This window comes from Rutilus rutilus (genome assembly GCF_951802725.1).
Source record: "Rutilus rutilus genome assembly, chromosome: 19".
Classification (NCBI taxonomy): Eukaryota; Metazoa; Chordata; class Actinopteri; order Cypriniformes; family Leuciscidae; genus Rutilus; species Rutilus rutilus.
In genome coordinates, this window is record NC_140232.1 from 33,723,237 (window position 1) to 33,745,228 (window position 21,992).

Genomic DNA, 21,992 nt, shown 5'->3' on the forward strand with positions numbered 1-21,992 from the left:
AATTATTATCAACTAAAAACAAAAACCATCACATATCAGTTAAGTGTCATGGCACAATAACATGCTTGAACTGAGACCAAAACCAACTGTATTTTTACAAGAATAAGCAAGACAAGATTTTAACTTGTCAAAATCAAGGTGTGTAATGTGCGTCACCAAAGCTTGAATGACAGGTCCACATACACGTCAGGTATAAGCCCGATAAAAACTATGAGACAATTCGGTTCACTTTATTCTCAGCAAAAAAACAAACAAACAGAAAATCAGAAAACAGACCTGAACTGATGTGTGGGAATTTTAATGCAAAACCCAAATTTCCTCACAATCTTTTCTGTCATGATATGGCAGACTATCTATTTTCCAAATAAAAATATCCCAATAACATCACAATGGATCGTTTTCCGACTTTAAATAACACAACCGCAGACAATCATCATTCAGTTCACTTTCTTTCATACCAGTGTCAAGTATTTTGAAATAAAGACATGTTTTTGAGTGGATGACAATTGTCACAGCATTAATGTCATTTCTCAGTTCAAACTCATTTCTGACCTTGATTTAAAACAATATACATAAAAAAAAAGCACCATCGACTGTGAAATAGCAGATTTCTGACCTTTTTCTGAACACACACACACACACACACACGCGCACACACACAAACACACACACACACACACACACACACACACACACACACACACACACACACACACACACACACACACACCTTTCCCTAAATGTCTCTTTTACTATTAAAATACACTAGTAGACTAGTTGAACATCACACACACACACTTTGCAGTTTTGTCTCTCCTGGTTTCACTCGCTGCGTTCCTTTGGTTCCTTGTATTTCCACTGGATGTAGTCAAAGATGTCCTTCTCACTGTCCACCAGCAGAGGCTCTCCAGCCACACATGTGTGAAACAGAGCTCATGTGACTTCAGGGACAACATATATAATCTCCATTTTCCAAAGCCCCATTAACGGATCGTTGCATTGTAGAAATTAAATTACAGTTTTTCTCAGTCGCTTTGGTGCATTTCTCACATCACTATTTACATTTGCACAACAGTTAGTTCAACCTCCACAACATTTAGTCATTTGTGCACATCATAGTAGCAGTTTCTCATTCCTTCCAACAAATTGCAAATGCTTTTGGACATTCATCAATTGCTTTCATATAACTCTCTGCTGTTTTATAACATTATCATTTGCTTATGTCATGTCAGTCAAAATTAACTTTAGGCTTGTATATGACTGTAAATGTGTAACTGACTCCACCTGTACTTATACTTCTCAACCCAAACACATCTTGCTTGGCAAAAATTCCAACATTACAAAACTGAATTCCTGAAATAATGACAGAGTTCTTCAGAAAAGAGTATCTGGGTGTGCATAAGGAAAAACTGTCTGTGCCACATTTATTGTCAGAACATGTCATTTCTGTGTGAAAGTGTGTGTTACGTCATCAGCTTTCGACCACAAGTTCATGGCTGAGCAGAGGTATGTGCAGTTGATCGGTTCATTTCTGTTAGAGATCAGTTGAAGCAATAGTTTATGAACTATTTACTGATGTAAGCAAGTGCTGTGGTAATCAGATGTCCCATATCGTATCAAAAATGAAGAAGAAATTATGCTTTTTTTGTTGTATTTTAGCTCCAGGTACAGATAGAAAGAGCTCTCTCAGTTACAATCACGCAAATGATTGCAAAACAATCATCTGTGGCCAATACCCACCCCAGCTCTCTTAGGCCTCATCGAGGTTGTTCTTTAAATAGTGAAAAGACCTATTTTTATTCAAAGCACCCATTGTTTATTTGTGCAATTTGTGTGTGTTGTTAAATTATTACACACTTGTTGTTTCCCTGCATTTTTCTGGATTACTCACCTTTGGCTTGACATCAGGATAGCAGACACAAAAATCATAATTCAAGTTGTGTCTTTATTCTCTTTTATAATTTATTTTTATGTATTAATGTATTCATATTTTGGAAACATTTTACAATAAGGTTGCATTAGTTAACATGAACTAATAATGAACTGCACGGACACAGTATTTATTATTTTTTGTTAATTGCAACATTTGATAATACTTTATTAAAATCTTGTTAACATTATTAATGCACTGTGAGCTAACATGAACAGCTGTACTTTTATTAACATTAACAAAGATAAAAAAACACAGCAACACATGTATTGCTCATGGTTAATTACGGAAGCGTATTGCATTCACTTGAGGAAAAAATAATCTACTCTGTTTTTCTGAATTAACGAGTTAATTATCTCAGAAGTACGAGATAATTTTTCATGAAAAAAAAGGTCTTGCTCTTTTTTTCTGAATTAATGACTTAAATGTTTTTCATGAAAAATTATCTCGTACTTCTGAGATAATTAACTCGTTAATTCAGAAAAACAGAGTAGATTATTTTTTCCTCAAGTGAATGCAATACGCTTCCGTAGTTAATACATTAAATAATGTTAACTAATGAACCTTATTTGTAAAGTGTTACCAATGTATATTCAACATGCATTCCCTTATGTTTTGTGGTGTATTGTCATCTCAAGGTGTTTAGTGTCACAGGACAATGTTGTGAAGCATTCATTTTACTTAGCCTAGTAAAACAGGCAAATCCTCACAAATGAAATAATAAAAGCTAAAGACTCCAAAGAGTAAAAAACTGTATTAGCCCAGAGTGGTGCTATAAGCAGCACTGAACATTTCGTTTCCCTCACCCGTTCTATCACCTGTGGCAAGAGGGAGACGGGGGGAAAAGCATAGAGCAGGCAGCGCGGCCACCTCTGGGACAGCGCGCTTTCATTCTTGGAAAAGAACGCGGGGCAGTGAGCGTTTTCGCAGGACGCGAAGAGGTCCACTTCCGCTCTGCCAAATCTCTCCCACAGCAGCTGAACAGTTTGTGGGTGTAGAGACCATTCGCCCGCGGGAATGTTGTTCCTGGACAGTCTGTCTGGACCCAGATTCTGTAGCCCAGGCACATGAGCTGCTTTCAGCGAGCGCAAGTTGTGCTGAGCCCACACCAGGAGGCGTTCCGGCAACCTGTACAGATCTCGGGATCTGAGACCGCCCTGGCGATTTATGTAGGACACCACAGACATGTTGTCCGAACGGACTAAGACGTGATGGTCCTTGATATGGGGACGAAAACGCATCAACGCGTTTTCCACTGCCAGCATTTCCAGACTGTAAAATGGTCCTGTGTTCCACGAGCTCTGATCGTGATTGAGCCAGAATCAGCCAGTCGTCCAAATTGTTCAGCACTCGCATGCCTCTGAGTCTGAGAGGAGCGAGTGCTGCGTCCATGCACCTCGTAATGTGCGAGGCGCCAGGGACAAGCCGAACGGCAGGACTGTATACTGGTATATCTGGCCCTCGAAGGCGAATCTCAAGTATTGCCTGTGACGTGACGCTATCTGTATTTGAAAATACGCGTCCTTCAGATCTATTGACATGAACCAGTCTCCTCTGCGAATATGCGCGAGGATTTTCCTGGTCGTAAGCATTCTGAAACTGTGTTTCACTAATGCTTTGATCAGCTGTCTCAGATCCAGTATGGGTCTGAAGTCCCCGTCTTTCTTGGGCACCAGAAAGTATCTGCTGTACAGCCCCCGTTCGCTTTGAGCTTGAGATACAGGCTCTACAGCCCTTTTGCTCATCAGTTTTAAATTTTCGGCTCGAAGTAGGTGTGCTACTTCTGAATTCACCGTGGTTTCGACGCGCGCCGTAAAGCGGGGAGGGCGTCGATAGCGAGTAGCCTCTCTTTATAATGCCTAGCACCCATCCCGAAACCCCTGGAAGCGCTGCGCATGCATCTGCATGGATGGCTAAGGGTTGGATGCGAAGCACACTCTGTTGGCTGGGCAACGAGAGCGCTTCGGTGTGCTGTAACATAGACGTTATGTCTGTGACATTCGAGGCGGGGAGCGCGCTGATCACAGCGGGCAGAACGCTCGTCCTCGACCCCGCTACGGCGCTTAGCCGAGTGAGGGAGGGCTGAGCGAGTCCCGTGGGACTCGTACTGTCTGTGAGTAAGTGTGGGCTGGAAGCGTGCACATTTACTGCTTTTGACGCGTTGTCTGCCTGAGCAGAACAAACGTACACGGGTTGCGTTTTTACAGAAACCGCATGACGTGTGTGACATAGTGTTTGTGGGCACTGAGGAGTGGGCACGTTTACTATGTAGTGCGCGCGATCGACCTGAGTCGATTCTATGGGCGCGAGCCCTGTGTGAAGGGCTGTGCTTGTGTGTACGGATGGGCACTGAATAGTGGGCATCAGCACTACATTTATAGCACCATCGGCCGTGGCCGGGACACCAGAAAATACACTCTTTTCGGGATATATCTGGGTAGCCGTAAAAACGGCATTTTGTATGCAGGCAAGCGGGCAATAGTACAGGCTTGCGCGTTGCATAAGACGCTGAGACAGTCGCAATTCCTGGGACTGAAAACAGCGGCGCGCTTGGGTGGGAGCCCGCCCGCAGCGGGACTCGTACACCGGCGCTTTCCTAGGCGTGCTAGGATGTCTTCGGGGCTTCCGGTTTCACCACAATCCTCTGCCGTGGCCCACGTGGCGCGGGGCGACGGCTGGTAGAGCGAGAGCGGGGTCTCGAGCTGCGTTGCTGTTGAGGCGGGGCTGTGGCTGAGAGCTCCGCTGGGTCGGTTTAGCACGACTCGCTGCAGAACTGGAGCGCTTCGTCAGGAAGTGCTTAAAGGCTTGCGACGCTTTCTGGTCCTCTGCGAATCTCTCTGTAAACTCATTGACAGAGGATCCAAAGAGGCCAGCGGGATTCAGCGGGGCGTCGAGGAACGCGGTGCGTTCAGACTCAGCCATGTCTGAAAACGTCAGCCAGAGATGTCTCTCAGCCACAGTGGCGGAAGCCATAACTCGTCCCATCAGCAGCGCGAAGGGTGAGATCCGAAGCGCTCCTTAAATCCGCGAGGCAGATTGCATCAGGCCCCATCTCGTCCAGTTTACGGAGGAGATCACCCTGGAAAATCTGCAGCGTGGCCATGGTGTGTAATGCTGCCCAGCAGCGGAGAAGATTCGCGCGAGCAGCAACGACGTCATGCGGCAGGCTTTGGATGGCATCACTGATTTCGTCCGCCGTCCAGCAGAGGGCGGGCAAAGGTGCGTCGCTATCGCCTGTTCCACCGGCGGAAGTGACTGGTAGCCTCTGTTTTTAGCATCATCCAGAGCGGAGAATGCTGGTGAAACAGACGAACGTGTTCGTGCTGAGAAGGGAGCGTTCCAGGCCTTTGCCACCTCTTCATGAAGCTCAGGAAGAAATGGGGCGGGCTTAGACTCAGGAGAAGTACGCTCACCCGGGAGAAGCTACCATCCAGCCGGGTCCGAGAGGGAGGTACTGGTGCAGACCACTCTTCACCCAGACAGGAGACACAGAACATGACTGTCTCCCTCGCTGAATGGGGCTCGGCACGAGCCGCAGGAAGGCATCTTAAAAAAGACGCAAGCTCTTTCACGAGTGTGTGTCGCAGAGCGAACACACACACACACACACAAAGAACAGTTGGTGAAAAGGATATGAGCGCCGGAAAGCGCAGCAGGTACGGCAGTGGAAGGCGGCGATGGCCAGCGGCTTCAGGATGGCTCGTCCCGCTGATGTGCTTACACTCAGACGACGCTTGCTTCCTATCGTGATCCAACGATGCGTGAGCTTCGCTGAAGAGATGAAAAATCAAGTGAGTCAGCCTTTTCGAGCTACCTTTATAGGGCTAGGCCACGCCCGTTTCGGCGGGAAGTGGCAAGGAGGGCGCGGAGCGCCCTCATTGGTCTGATGTTGCATCAGCCTGCGCTCGATAGGCTTATGCATTTGCCGTAGAGCAGCCAATGAGCGAGCGAGCCGTCTCGCCTATGGCTGTATACTGCTGCAAATGCGTTTTACAATATTCCAAAATTAAGGATAATTTTTTGCTTCAATATTCGTGAAAAGAGACTTTTCCCGCAGCGTCTTAGCTAAGACGCAGTACGAGAGAACTCTCGTAAGAGAACCGACCATTTTAAGTGTGTATTTAAATGGTCCAGTGGCAGAACTTTTGCCAAGTGTGTCAGAGGTTTTGGGTTCTTATAGAGCTGGTTAGTCCCGCCCCTTCCGCTAACCCCACTGGACCTCTAGGTTGAAAAATCGTCAATGCAAGTGAATGGGAGAAAATAATTATTTTCTGGTCCTGTTTGAATTTTGCCATGAATGTGAACATATGTTGTCTGTGAATTTTTTATATATTTTTTCGTGTGAAGAATGCTACAATTTAGCGGGTAGAAGTTTGATACGGTTAGACTTTGTGTGAGAGCAGTATTTGATAGGCCTCTAAATGATCAAAACTTTGCAAACATGCTCATACAATGTTAATTCTGTCTCTGTTTGATAGTTTAGACTCTTTTATCAAGTAAAAGTCTATAATTGTACAGACGTCCTCCTTCAGCTCATGCTTCTCGTGTCTTTCTACTGAGAAATCTGCACTGATTTATAGGATAACTTTGATAACACCCCCGGCATTGCCCACACGTTCACAGACTCAATTCCCATAATCCTTTGCCCAGACTAATCTTTTTATTTTATTTTAATTTTTTATTGAAAATGTATTCATGTACAAACAATATGGCAATATTAGTAAATCTTTACATTATAACATATAGAACAAGTGCATGAAAAGAAACACAAATACACAAATTTGTAAAATAAATAAAAATTTAATTAAATTAAGGGGCTAAGGTTTTTCTTTTAAATCATATTCTTCTATGATGGAAAAAAGACTAATTGCATATTTCTTTTTTATCACTTTGAGGGCTTTTGTATAATAAACAAATTCACCATGAAATGCACAGAAAATTGGTTTCACCTGTATTTCGATTTGTGTACATAAAATTTTCCAAGCATGAGGGTATTGTTAAGCCAGGAAGTTATCTTTGTTATTGTTCATTATAAGTCCATAGATTATGTCCTTTGCAGTGAAGTCTTCGAGGTGAGGTATCTTTGGGTAAAGCCAGTCATAAATATCAGACCATAAGGCCTCCACATACAGTGAAAAAACAGATGCTCCATGGTTTCAGTATCATCACAAAATAAACATTTATTGGAGTCAAATCCAAATCTAAGTCGTGTAAGAACTGATTTTCCTGCTAAGACCAAACTCACCCTGCAATAAAGCCATAAAACGCACCCTGGACAGAAGATCGCAAAGACAGAGCACAGGACAGACCTGTCCAAACTTTTCTTCATCCTTATCTCTGCATCCCCCTCTCCCTCTTTTCGCGAGTCAAGTCACCAAAAGTTCACTAAGAATATCACATATGATGTATCTTGTTTTTCCTTTTCATGTTTGGTATCATTTTAAGTGTCTCAGTGCGATTGGTAAAATGGTCTTAATTTCATTACAGTCATTGGTTTAATGAGAAAGATTGAGAACTTAGGAGAATCCTGTTCTCCTCTATGGGTGATGTCTCTTCAAGATATCTCCCGAAACCAGGTGCTCCCCCCTGGGGAACATGAATTGACCCAAAACAACTCTAAACAATATTTGTATAACCCCTTTTGTTCTGGTCTGGGTATTTAAGGCGAGGTGACAGAGCAGTCTTTGGGAAGCCTGTAACCAGGATCATCCCCCATACAGTGCTGTTTCAGTGTTTTCTTGTTGGAACACACTCACACACCACTGTTTGTCTCTGTCAGGAATGCATTTCTTGCTTTTAGGGTCATCTTTGAGTAAATTATGTCACGTATTTATTATTTCTGAATTGGCTTTTAATCATTTACTTGTGTAATTGGCATGATACATTTTTACCTGACAAATAAATGTAACATCTTGATTTATTCTGAAGTTTTCTGAAATCATTATTTTAGTAGACTATGAGGAGGCTGGTGTTACCACAGCTCTGTGTCCAGGATAGGTCAAACTAAAGGCGCATATGAACGTAGCAGTAGCACGTCATCTGAAGACCTTTTGATTTCCGTCTATCACTGACTTGGCAAGTTGTACGGAAGTGGCTAAACAAACTACACTTTTTTTTGTATGCGTGAGCAATCTGCAACCGACTTAAGAGGTATTAGCAAACCCTGCACCCTCTGACCAAGATCAGACTGGCAAGGCTGTGTCCGTGAGATCCACGTAAACCCGGGGCGTGTGACTGTGCGGCATCGGGATTCGGGTCCCTTAATGAAAGTATGGGATTGTCACTGTGTCTGGTTTGTGTTTCCCCGGGTGTCCACTAGAGGTCCTGTTCCCCACGGTGTCATTCACATTAGGAACTGCATTCCCCACAATCCTTGTCTGCACTCATCACTGTTCATTGCACCCAGCTGTTCCCCATCATGATTGTTAGTTCTGTGTGTATAAATACCCTGCCTGTTTAGTGTTTGTTACAGAGTCCTTGTTTTTCATCACCCCACTTCTGAGTACTGCCTTCTTGCCCGTTTGTATTGTTCTTGTTTATTTTGGATTGCTTCTTTGGTTTTAACCCCTGCCTGGACTGGTTATGATTTGGATTACCCTTTAATAAATTCATACTGCATTATTGGATCTTCCCTTGTTTCCTTGAGTGTGGATCGTGACAGAGATACTCAGAATAATCAAAGATCTAAATGAATTCATGATCAATATTTATGACTATTGACGTTTTCTAATCAGAAACACGATCTAAATTTGATTATCATTTGAAATTGGAGTCAGATAAAGTAATATTGAAACTAAATTCCAATAAATTAAGTGAACTTCACTGGAGCGCTGAAAAGACACACACGCATTATCCCTTCACCCAGGCCGTTGGACTCCGTCGTTGGGCCAATGGGTGGTCTTTACAGTCGTAAATATTCACTCAATGGATATATCCCATTTACAATTTTAAAATGAACTTCTTTAACTTTAGGAGGTAAAGGGAATTTTAAATATTTGGTTCTAAGTATGCGTACTGACACTTTGCCTCGTGTGTTTTTTGACCTACCTAAGCTACCGTTTGCTTTCATTTCATGGTAAAATTTTAATTATAAAATTAATAAATAGACCAAATTGCAGAAACTGCCCATTTTAATAGCAGTGTCAGGTAAGAGTAAGATACTTGCCTAGATGTCTCTGCTCGCTTATGTGGGTTTATTATAAACAGCCAAATTACCAGTAACATGACATTTTTCAAACCTGCTCACTGACGAGCTATTCATGACTATTCATGAACTGCAACTCATTGTACTAGAAGAGGTAGAGATACAGACTGGTTATTGTTACTGCGTCACAAAAGCTTGAATGACAGGACCACAAACACGTCAGGTGTGAGCCCGATCAGTGTCTGCGATAAAAACTTTGGGACAATTCTCAGCAAAACGTCTGTATATCATCATACAAGAACACTTGATTGTTCAGATGTATTCATTTTGGAAAGAAATCAGAAAACAGACCTGAACTGATGTGTGGGAATTTTAATGCAAAACCCAAATTTCCTCACAATCTTTCGTGTCATGATATGGCAGACTATTATCCTGATAAAAATAACCCAATAACATCACAATGGATCGTTTTCCGACTTTAAATAACACAACCGCAGACAATCATCATTCATATATTTTCAGTTCGCTTTCTTTCTTTCATACCAGTGTCAAGTATTTTGAAATAAAGACATGTTTTTGAGAGGATGACAATCTAATAGCTATTGTCACAGCATTAATGTCATTTCTCAGTTCACTCAAACTCATTTCTGACCTGGATTTAAAACAATATACATTAAAAAAAAGCACCATTGACTACTATGAAGTAGTGGATTTCTGACCTTCAAACAAACACACACACACACACACACCTTTCCCTAAATGTCTCTTCTACTATTAAAATACACTAGTAGAATAGTTGAACATCACACACACACACTTTGCAGTTTTGTCTCTCATGGTTTCACTCGCTGCGTTCCTTTGGTTCCTTGTATTTCCACTGGATGTAGTCAAAGATGTCCTTCTCACTGTCCACCAGCAGAGGCTCTCCAGCCACACCTGTGTGAAACAGAGGTCATGTGACACCAGGTACTATAGATATAATCTCCATCACAGGATAGAACGAGTCACCAGATGAACAGAGTAAATCAGCAGCAAGTAAACTAGACTTTTGGATGTACAGACATGCCTTGTCCAAATACCCGCACTTGTGTTCTTGGCCACTTGAAGTAAGTGCGCAAGACTGTCCCATGTCCTAAAAAATGTCCCTTAAAGGAGAAGTTCACTTTTAAAATGAAAATTCTGTCATCATATACTCACCCACATGTTGTTTCAAAGCTGTATGAATTTCTTTCTTCTGCTGAACAGAAAGGAAGATATTTAGAAGAATATCAGTAACCAGACAGTTTTTGGGTCCCATTGACTTCCATAGTATATTTTTTTCCTACTATGGAAGTCAATGGGACCCAAAAACTGTCTGGTTACTGATATTCTTCTAAATATCTTCCTTTCTGTTCAGCAGAAGAAAGAAATTCATACAGCTTTGAAACAACATGAGGGTGAGTATATGATGACAGAATTTTCATTTTAAAAGTGAACTTCTCTTTTAATGCACACTAAACCCACACTACCTCCAATACCGCTTCGGAGTGGTGTTCAAGGCTAAGCGTATTATTTTATTTATAGTTAAAAATGCTGTGATTCTGTTGTGTTTTTTTAATAAATATGTCTAATATGTTATATTAATTAGTTTGAGTTATTTTAATACTTCAAGTTAAACTGAATGAAAATGAGAGTGTGTGTTTCTCTCACCAGTGACGCCCAGTGGCCGGATGGTGTACTCGTTGAGTGTGAAGCCCTTCTCCAGCGCGTGAGTCCTCATGTTCTTGTTGAATATGTCACTGCCGGTGAAGTACAGCACTCCGCAGAAATACTGATCTTTAGGAATGAGCCTGCAGAACCAGAGAGAGAGAAAGACATGAGGAAAAACTCATATTTGCCACAGCAGTGACATTCTATGATAAAACTGGACGGCTTTTCTCTACAGATGCCAGGAAAGATTGAGCATTATAGAATTTAGTTGTGTAATATGAGATATTACATTATTCATTTGTATAATTAAAATTTAGTTCCAAATTCAGTCTATTTTATATTGTTGGTCTATTTAGTAATGATGTTTCATTCAAAATAATTCAGCTTTTTTTCTATCAATTGTTTTTAAGAACCTGTAATAATGCTGAAACGTCAAAAAAAACAATAAAATAAAATTTTTAATTGTACATAATGTCAATTTTTAATTAAACTGCATGCAAAATGTTAATAAAATAATTAGCAAAATCACAACGTCCCATATAACATCTGTTAAAAAGACGACAAGACAAATAAGAATAAACGTTAACGGAAATAAAATGAAAACAATCACTTAATAGTTGCAAAGCAACATTTCTCATTTTTGTTTGTTTTAACTTGAAGTATTGAAACTTGAAGTATTGAAATAACTAAAACTAATTAATAAAACCTTTTTTTTTTCTATAAAAACAACGACAAACAAACAAAAAAAACCGCTAAAACATTAACTATAAATAAAAGGAAAATATAAAAATAAGTCATTAAAAACACTGATAAAAACCTAGTATAATAGTATATCAATGATACTAAACACTGGAAAGCAGAGTAAACTGGGTCTAACAATCACACCAATACAGATTTCAGCAAATACTCAGTATGAACCTGATGTCAATACGGCGGTGAAAACTTTCTTCCTCATCCTCGTCTTCTCTCTGCAGCTGACACACACCCTGAGGAAATAACACACATTATTTATCATTCATTTATTATTCCAGAGACACACACACTGAGGCAGACAGAGACTCACCATGAACTTAGTGTCTCCTTTAGACAGCGTGTCGGTGATGAAGCCGATGGACTCCAGATGATCCACGACAGCATGAAGAAGCTTCGGCTGAAAGACAGAATCCCAGCAGGAGTTACGAGAGGAAAACACTTCATGCATTAAAGTGGTCCTATAATGCCATTTTCACAAGATGTAAAATAAGTCTCTGATGTCCCCAGAGTGTGTGTGTGAAGTTTTAGCTCAAAATACCCCACAGATATTTTTATATAGCATGTTAAAGTTGTCACTTTTTGAGGGTGAGCAAAAACACACAGTTTTTGTGTCTGTTCCTTTAAATGCAAATGAGCTGCTGCTCCCGGCACAGTGGGCGGAGCTTCAAGAGCTTGTGAAATGCGAAAGTGAAATCATATTCAACCACCCCTTTAAATGTTCCTAAAGTGTTCAAAACGGTCCGTGTACCTGTTTCTCAGACTGAGAGGTGAAGTCCGGATGGGTCAGCAGAATATCAATATCACCACTCGACTCGGCTCCTGAACATTCACAAACGCAGTTATGGCACATTCAGATGATAACTGATGTGAAATATCTGGATGAGAAGGATGATCACCTCTCCTGTAGCTGCCGCAGATCGTGCCGATGTACTCGGGGTCCACCAGATCCAGTTCTTTCAGTATCAGAGTCTGCAAACATCAGTAACAACATCAATACAGTGAGACTCTACACATGTGCATCAGTGATACTCGTCAAGAAGAAACTCCAACCTCCATTTGCTGCATTTCTGCACGAGGGATTCTCTTCTCGAATTCATCAAAGTACCTTTAAGAGATGAAGATACCATCAATAAAGAACAGAATGCATTCAGGAGAAATACATATAATTCACAAATTGAATATAACATTTAATAAATTGATTACATTTAAAATTGATTAAAATATAAAGGAATAAAATAAATAATTTGACTGAAATTAAAAATTAATTTCATAATAATAATATAGTACACATTTATAACATTCATCGTTCAGTCATAATTATGAGATAAAAAGTCAAAATTATGAGATTAAAAAGTCAAATTATGATATATTATCTCATAATTATAAAATAAACAGTCAAAATGATGAGATTAAAAATCATAATTATTACATAGTCAAGTATGAGATAAGTCAAAATTATGATAACTCATAATTATGAAGTCAAAATTCTGAGATTCAAAAGTCAAATTATGATATATTAGCTCATAATTATGAAATAAACACTAAAAATTATGATATATAAAAATCATAATTATCAGTTTAAGTCAATTGCGACATAAAAAGGTCAAAATTAGAGAAAAATAAACTCATGATCATGAAATAAAAAGTCAAAACTGAGATTAAAGTCAAAATTTTGATATATCAACTGATAATAATGAAATAAACAGTCAAAATTATGAGATTAAAAATCATAATTATTACATGAAGTCATAATTAGTAGATAAAAAGTCAAAAATATAATATATGAATTAACATATTATGATCATATTTTCTATAAGATTAAAATCGAGACTTACTTTAAGCCGATCTGCTGATGGTGGTTGAGTTTGTGTTCGATCTTCTTCAGATCTAAAACATCAGATGAGAATTAAAACAAGCATGTGACGTTAAATGAACACCGTTCTGCAAATGACCACAGACAAACCTTCCAAGTTCCTGACGCCCTCGTCAAAAAACTTCCTGGCCGCAGCGGGACTAAAACAGAGAGGATGAGTCTGAACTGAGTTTTACACAACACTAATGTCATTATTACTGATGAACACTTCAGATCAAGAGCTTCGTACCCGATTCCAGTCACTCTGGTTAAGAAGTTGATGGAGGAGCTTGTGTCGTCATTACGAATCTACAGAACAAGAGCATGTCACAATCTATACAGACATACATACATATATTCAGTGATACCAAAACTCTCTATGTGACAGTGATTTGTTTCTTAAACAGGCCCAAAGATTAAATCATCTATAAAAACATGCACTTCTCCAATACCTTTTCCAGCTTACGCAGTTTTCCTGTTGTTAAAAACTCATCAATTTTCTCTGCTATCTTTGCACCAACTCCATCCTGAGAGGAAAAAAAAGCAATTTTTCATCAAATCAAATATGTGTTACTCACTTTTCAAGACACTAATGCTAGCAAGAACAGAGTCTGTACCAGTTTCTTTGCTTCTGTTCCATTTTTGATCTTCTGTGGATATTTGGAGATCACAGACGCTGCTTTTCTGAACACAAAACACCAGACGGGGGATAAATATAGGTTACATGTGTCATATGTCTAGTTATGATATTATATCTTACATTGCTAGACACATTAGATAAAACTATCTTACCTGTAAGCATTGTATTTATGGATGGCTCTGTTGACATTTCTCTCATAATTGGCTAACTCTGAAAGAGAAAGACCATTAAGAGTTTACATAAATCTGTGTATTAGCTGCAAAATCTTACTATAATACGATATTTCACATAAGACATTAGGTATCTAATAAACAAACAAAACAATCAGGAGAATCAGATGATGGCTGGCGAGAAAACGAGATTTGTACATAATAAAATAATGATTTTAAAAAAGTAAATATAAACACTGTTCTTTTTAGTGGAGCATTATTCTTGAAACTTTACCTTTGATAGCATGTATTAAATCATTGATGTTTTAATCTCCACTCAGGTGTAAATCCAGGTCTAAAACCCCACTAAAATGAAATTTATTGTTTTAAACGGACTTTATGTCAACAAAACCGATCTATTTCCATTCATTCAGCGTTTAAAGGTCCAGTTAGCTTAGCCACATGCTAACCTGAGCTGTCACAACAAAACTCACCTGTGAGGAAATCTGTGATCCCTTCGTTCAGAGATTCTTGTGGCGCTTTTCGTTTGCTCATAGCTGAGAGTGATTTATAATATGTATGAATATATGTGTTTGTTTTCACTTTCAAGACGACAGCCGAGCAAGTGTTCAACACTACAGGACAAAGCCTTAGCATTAGCACTGTGCTAGCCACGCAAGCTGGGGGGCGTGGCTTAAAGACGCCCCTCCTGTTATACATTCTTCGCCCAATTAGAGGCCTTTTTTAATATTTATAAAACTGGCACGCACACACTAGCCTCAAAATGGACTTTTTTTTCCCCCATCTAAATTTATCATTAAGAAAGATAGCATAAGAACACGTTTCAAGCAAAATATATTACCAAAATAAGGTTCTTAATGATCAAAAATATATCTGTGAATTGATTTCATACACCCACAAATAAATAAATAAATAACTGCAACACCAGTTTATTAAATGACAATAAGCATTCATTGTTTTTACTTTTATGTAGTGTAATAATGCAATGACATTCAGAAGTTTGATGCAAACATATTTTGGGCCACTTTATAAAACATGTGCATTATAAATCAAACACGGTGTATTTATTAATCTGATCTACAAAGATAGTCTATGAACTGAGTTTTTGTGGTTGGTGATATTACTGAACAGCATGTGTGATGTGATATTACAGTCAAAGCAAGCACCACTGTCATAATGCAATACTTAAATTAATTTCATTGAAACATAAAAACTATTGAACATAAACATTTGCTAATACAGCATTCATTTAAAGGTCAGCACCTTGCCATAGTAGACATTCAACAACTGTTACTGTACATGGCAGCGGAAACACTTTAATTACAGTCTAAAAGTATAATTCCCTCATTTACAAACAATTCTGAACTGTCAAACAAATCCACAGAATACTATCAATGAATCATGCTTTGGTAAATGAAAATTATGACATTAAATGTCAATTATTACATAAAAGGTCAAAATTATGGCATACTAAATTGTAATTATGAGATACAGTCAAAATGATGAGATTAAAAAGTCAAAATTATGATATAATAGTTCATAATTATGAGATACAATAAAAATTATGAGATTAAAAAATCTAAATGAGCCATAATTATGAGATACAAAGTAAAAATGATGATATATTGACTCATAATTATTAAATAAAAAGTAAAAATTATTAGATTATAAAGTCCAAAATTTGATAAATTAGCTCATAATTATGAAAAATTATTCTAAATTATGAGATTAAAAATCATAATTATTAGTCATAATTATGATATAAAAAGTCAAAATTATGATATACTGATTCATAATAATGCATTAAAGTAAAAATTATGAGATAATTTGTATGTAATAATTTAGATTTTTTTTTATCTCATAATTTCGACTGTATTCTCATGATTTTAACTTTTTATACCATAATTTCAACCTTTTATTTAATAACTATGACTTTTTAATCTCATAAATATTATTCATCAACACATGAATGCAGAATAATATGATAGCAAAGAAAACAAACAAACAATGATTTCTACCACTAATATGCGTAATATTTAGTCACAAATGAACGTCATGCATTAAAACTCAGGACACTGAAGAACTACTGCAAACTAATAAATACATAAATATAGAAGAAACAGCCTGACACGAGTGTTGTGTTTAACAGCCTGACACGAGTGTTGTGTTTAACAGCCTGACACGAGTGTTGTGTTTAAGAGTCCACTTTCACGTAGACTTTGTCGCGTGAGAAGATTTTAATGGCCTCCTCGACTTCTGAGAGTCGCTGATCGAGTCCAGCGCGCCGAGAGCGAAGACCCAGAGTGTCGGCTTTCATCGAGAGAGACTGCAGATCACTGACCAGAGACCTGTGAGCTACACACACACACATGCACACACACATAAATCATTAATAATTAGAAAGTATGTATTAGTTGTATGTATTTATTAGATGTAAAGGGACAGTGTTGATGAAGACGTACTTTCTTTGAGCGACTGCAGCGTCTCCTGTCTCTCTCTCTCACACATCTGTGTGTGTCCGGCAGGAATGGAGGGATCAGGAGTGTTTCTCCTCTTCTCCTCCTCCTCTTTTTTCCACTGCATCTTCCTCTGCTCCAGACTAACAGACAAAATGAGAGAAGGTCAAAGTTTAACTCAAAACTAAACATTAAGTCCAGTACGTACAGTGCACATAAAGCCGTGAAAATGTGTGTAAAACGGTACAAATTCTACTTTGCATTGAGAAAATGTACAGCCGTTCATTTATCCTGATTTTAATAAACAAACAAACAATATTCTCAATACTTTATTACAGTAATGAGAGCGTCCTCTGAGAATAATGAGAAATCACGATCAAACTCCAAGATTATATACTAATATAAGAGTTTAGGAATTTATATTTTATTCTGCAACGACACATTAAATTGATCAGAAAGTGACAGTAAAGACATTTATAATGTTACAAAAGATTATATTTCAAATAAATGCTGTTCTTTTAAACTTTCTATTCATCAAAGAATCATGAAAAATAAAATGCATCACGGTTTCCACAAACATATGAACTGTTTTGAACATTGATAATAATCATAAATGTTTGTTGAAGCAGTAAATCCTTATATTAGAGTGATTTCTGAAGGATCATGTGACACTGAAGACTGGAGTAATGATGCTGAACATTCAGCTTTTATCACAGGAATAAATTACATTTGAACACATATTCACATAAAACATTTATTTTATAGCGCAATAATATTTCACATTATTACTGTTTTTACAGTATTTTTGATCAAATAAATGCAGCTTCGGTGAGCAAGAAAAACAAACGTACTGACCTCAAAGTTTTGAATGGTAGTGTAAATCAGACTCACTATTCTGGCACTTTCCCCTTCACGGCGCTGGGTGGAGTTCTGTCTCTGAGGTTCTGTTCGGACTGAGATCTCCTCAGGGTCGTCTTCCTCGCAGCACGAGCGTTATGACTCACAAAGTCCACCGTGTGTCCTCTCACATGCATCTACACACACACACATAAACACGCACAATGAGAGAGAAGCTACTCATGTAATACAGTAGAGGACGAATAATGTGTTCTATGTCTGAGTTGAATCAGGATCTGAGTAAGTACTTCAGTGTTGGAATAATATGTGTATAATATGTGACCCTGGACCATAAAACCAGTCACATGGGTCAATTTTATGAAATTGAGATTTATACATCATAAATAAGCTTTTCACTGATGTGTGGTTTGTTATGATAGGACAATATTTGGTCGAGATACAACTATTGTAAATCTGGAATCTGAGGGTGCAAAAAAATCGAAACATTGAGAAAATCTCCTTTAAAGTTGTTCATTTATGTTCACGATTGTGCTGCATCCACTCACAAAAATACATGTTTTATATATTTACGATAGGAAATTTACAAAATATCTTCATGGAACATGATATTTACTTGAAAAATGGATAATTTTGACCCATACAATGTATTATTGGCTATTGCCACAGATATCCCCGTGCGACTCGAGACTGGTGTCGTGATCCAGGGTCACATATATAGTGTTATATTACACACTTCAGAGTCGGCGTCTCCTGCAGGATCGGTGTGTGACACTGATGGTCCGCTCTCTGAGCGTCGAAGTGAAGGTCGACCTCCAGCGCCACACTGAGAATGAGCCTTCAGGAACTTCTGAAACTCGGCTTTCTTCGAGGGGCTCGTCTCCTACACACACACACACACACACACACACACAGAGACGCAGCTTTAAAACCCTGGTTTTAGTGCTCCTGCTGACTGACAGGGTCAGTAAGAAATGTATATTTTAATTCATCAAAAAAAACAAGGAAATCCCACACACTATAAATACTTGCAAACGAGTATAAAAATTTTATTAGCAATGTTTCAGTCTCATGACCTTCATCAGGCATATATGGCATTTATCATCAGGTATGTGCCTGATTAAGGTCAGGCATTTTCACTTTATGAGGTTGAAATGTGGCACAATTGTCACAATCACAGTCAGTTTATCAACAGTTTTAGCAATTATGTACTAAATGTGTTTCTTTAATGAAATTATAGTGAAGACATTCAATGCAAATATACAGTAGCAGTGTTTTTAATATTATTCATATACTATTATACTATCTTATTAATATTCGGAATTAGCTTTTATTATTATGTTTTCAGCTTTCATTTTAATTTTAGTTTTTAAGTAATTTTATGTGCTTTAAGTAATTTTCTATTTAAGTTTAATTAATTTTTATTTCAGTTTTTGTTTTAGTAATTTTAGTACTTTCGCTTAAACTTATTTTATTTCAGTTAGTCGTCAAGGCACCATTTCTAATTTCTTATGTTTTTTAAGTGTAAGTTTTTCATCAAACAAGTTTTATTTTATTTCAGCTTTATTTCAATTAACAAAAACGATTTGTAATAGTTTTAGTTAACGATAATAATAATACTGTACAGTATATATCTATACATATATGCAAACAATAAATGAGGTATTGCATGTTTAGATGTTTTGTTTCTCTGCATTAACTGTCTAATATCAAACTACTAATGAAACTCAGTGGAAAGTAACTCACTTCTATTGCACTTTGACATTACCAGAGGAAGAAAGTGGAAACGAACTGGCTCACCTGTAACTGGGCCATTACCCTGGACGGGACGTCCTGGTATTTCGGAGAGATCCAGAGAGCTTTAACCGGCATCGGTTTGGCATGTTCCCTCTGCGCCTCCAGCTCTCGAAACCGCTTCTGGACTTCACGCAGCTTGCGCACATTTTCTTTCCCGAAGTCCCGTATGACGGGCTCTGTCAGAGAAGAACGAGATGGAGATAACTAAGAAGAGGAGGAGGCAGACTAAAAGAATGAGCAACATACACCAGTCTACAAAAGTTTGGGCATTTAAAAAAAGAAAGAAATTAATACTTTTATTCAGCAAGGATGCGTTAAATTGATCAAAATTGACAGTAAAACATTTATAATGTTACAAACTTTTCTATTTCAAATAAATACTGTTATTTTGAACCCTGAAAAACTAAATATGAAGTAACATTGATAATAATCATAAATGTTTCTTGAGCATCAAATCATCATATTAGAATGATTTCTGAATGATCATGTGACACTGAAGACTGGAGTAATGATGTGATCACATGAATAAATTACATTTGAACAGTGCTTTTAAACTGCAATAGTTGTTCACTTTTTTTTACTGTGTTTTTTAGCCTTGGTGAGCAAAAGAGACTCTTACTGAAGCCAAACTTTTTAATTGAAGTGTATAATAAATCATTAGCTGTCTAGAAATTCAACATTAACTCAGTTTCCAGGGTTCTGCCCGCATGGAGGCAGCAAAAACTCATGAACTTTCCCGATGTCAGTAACTGTGTTCTGATCTCACTAGGTTTGGCTGGACTGGGGTTCAGCGCCACTCCCTCCAGTCTCAGTAGGTTTCCCACAACCCCCCTCTGCCCTCTCTCTAGGATGTGAGCAGCGCTGGCACCGATGCGGGGTCGAGGGCTGGAGCGGGCGCTGTAGCAGCCGGGGTGGAGCGTGGGGTCCGGGGCCAACGGGCCCTTCAGAAGAGGAGACGAGCCGCTCCGATCGTTGCCCTCCAGCCGACCACGAGCTTCACCAACACAACAGAGAGATCAGATGAAGCATCACACATGAGGAACAGAGTGAACACAAGCGGCAACATTCCTGTCTCTCTCCTGAATCCAACACTGAAGTGACTTAAACTGCAGTTCATCGACTGGCCACTAGAGACCGGCTGCAAAAGAGAGTCAATCCCATGTTAAAATGGCCAACTTTACAGCAGAGAAAAACACGTTTACAGCCTGGTGCGAAAAGTGGTTTGGTCTGTATAGCTAATTTTGCCCTTCATGAAAACTGTGAGGGGGGTGATTTTTTTTTACAACTCATCAGTTTAAATTATATTAAGCCTTAAACTTCTGCATAATTAAGGGTGTGGCCACTTGATTGACAGGTGGATTGCCGATGCTGTCACTACTAGCCGTTTGTCTGCTGTCTGTTAGCGTCACGTCACCTCAGCTAATCCGCCTCTTTGCCCATTTTTGGTTATCCGGGAGTGACTCGATGCCAGATGGCGATGGCCATCATACGGGTGACGTCACGGACACTACGTCCATATTTCTTTACAGTCTATGAGTGAACATCAAGGGTTCAGGCTTACCAGAGGACGGGCGCTTGTAATAATCAGGAAACAGTGTGGGGTCTGGAGGAATGGGACCAGAGATCGCAGACGGTCCTTCACACATACTGCCGCTACAGGGGATTCATGACAACACTTATTCATCTAGTATATGCCAACAAATCAAACTTAACAACAAACTTGTTTCCCCTTACAATTAAGAAGTTTATTCGGTAACACTTCATTTTGGTAACACTTTACAATAAGGTTCATTAGTTAACATTAGTAAATGTATTAACTAACATGAACTAACAATGAGCCAACCAACCAACAATCCTAGTTACAGTATTTATTAATCTTTGTTAATGTTAGTTAATAAAAAATCCAGCTGTTCATTGTTTGTTCATGTTGGTTCACAGTGCATTAACTAATGTTAACAAAAACAACCTTTGATTTTAATAATGTATTAGTAAACATTGAAGTTTATATTAACTAAGATTAATAAATGCTGTGGAAGTATTGTTCATTCTTAGTTCATGTTAACTAATGAACCTCATTTTAAAGTGTTATCCTTTATTTTAAGGTGACCGTGACGTAGCTACACGTTCCTACATACTTACTACAATAATAACAGTAATTTATGCATAATTGCAAGTAACCCTAATGTAATTATATAGTAAGTGCATGATGTAGTTAATTAATATTATTCAGTAATTATTTGAGTAAGTACAATGTAACTATGTCACCTTAATATAAAGCGTAAACATTTATTCAAGTGTGCTATTAGTATAGGCTACTTCTTTTCAACTAAAAACAAGTGTGTATATATAAATAGTAAACTATAAGTATGATGTTAAGTTCACTTAAAGAAAACGTACAAGTATACTTGCAGTATAAAACTACTAAACTGGTAGTTTACTGAGAGTATACTTCAAAGTGTTCTTTCATAAACTAAAAAATGTGCTACAAGTATTAATATTGACTAGTAAACAATCAGTATACCTAAGTTCACTTGTTGTATAGTTGCAGTTCAAATGAAAAACGTAGTTGTAAACTAGTTGTGTACTCAGTTTACTAATGTTACAATTAAAATATACTGGAAGTGGGCCAGTTTAGTCCTAAGTAGTATTGAAATAGTATACTTACAAGTACACTAAAGTTCAGTATACTTACAAGTACACTAAAGT

General features: G+C 38.3%; 2 protein-coding genes across 2 annotated transcripts; both read right to left on the minus strand.

Annotated features, from left to right (window-relative positions):
• Window positions 1-9,431: 9,431 nt before the first annotated feature.
• On the minus strand, window positions 9,432-14,867 carry polb (polymerase (DNA directed), beta). The gene is made up of 14 exons (XM_084388790.1): window positions 14,652-14,867; window positions 14,161-14,218; window positions 13,986-14,052; window positions 13,821-13,895; window positions 13,619-13,677; window positions 13,480-13,529; window positions 13,352-13,403; window positions 12,567-12,621; window positions 12,413-12,485; window positions 12,265-12,335; window positions 11,827-11,913; window positions 11,682-11,749; window positions 10,764-10,903; window positions 9,432-10,010 (listed from the first exon to the last, which is right to left on the minus strand). The coding sequence occupies exons 1-14, from the start codon at window positions 14,812-14,814 to the stop codon at window positions 9,916-9,918; spliced, it is 1,113 nt and encodes a 370-aa protein (XP_084244916.1). The 5' UTR covers window positions 14,815-14,867; the 3' UTR covers window positions 9,432-9,915.
• Window positions 14,868-16,113: 1,246 nt separating this feature from the next.
• On the minus strand, window positions 16,114-20,991 carry enkd1 (enkurin domain containing 1). Its single transcript, XM_084389963.1, has 7 exons — window positions 20,848-20,991; window positions 20,053-20,280; window positions 19,290-19,462; window positions 18,226-18,372; window positions 17,526-17,668; window positions 16,641-16,777; window positions 16,114-16,533 (listed from the first exon to the last, which is right to left on the minus strand). The coding sequence occupies exons 1-7, from the start codon at window positions 20,930-20,932 to the stop codon at window positions 16,373-16,375; spliced, it is 1,074 nt and encodes a 357-aa protein (XP_084246089.1). The 5' UTR covers window positions 20,933-20,991; the 3' UTR covers window positions 16,114-16,372.
• Window positions 20,992-21,992: the final 1,001 nt, after the last annotated feature.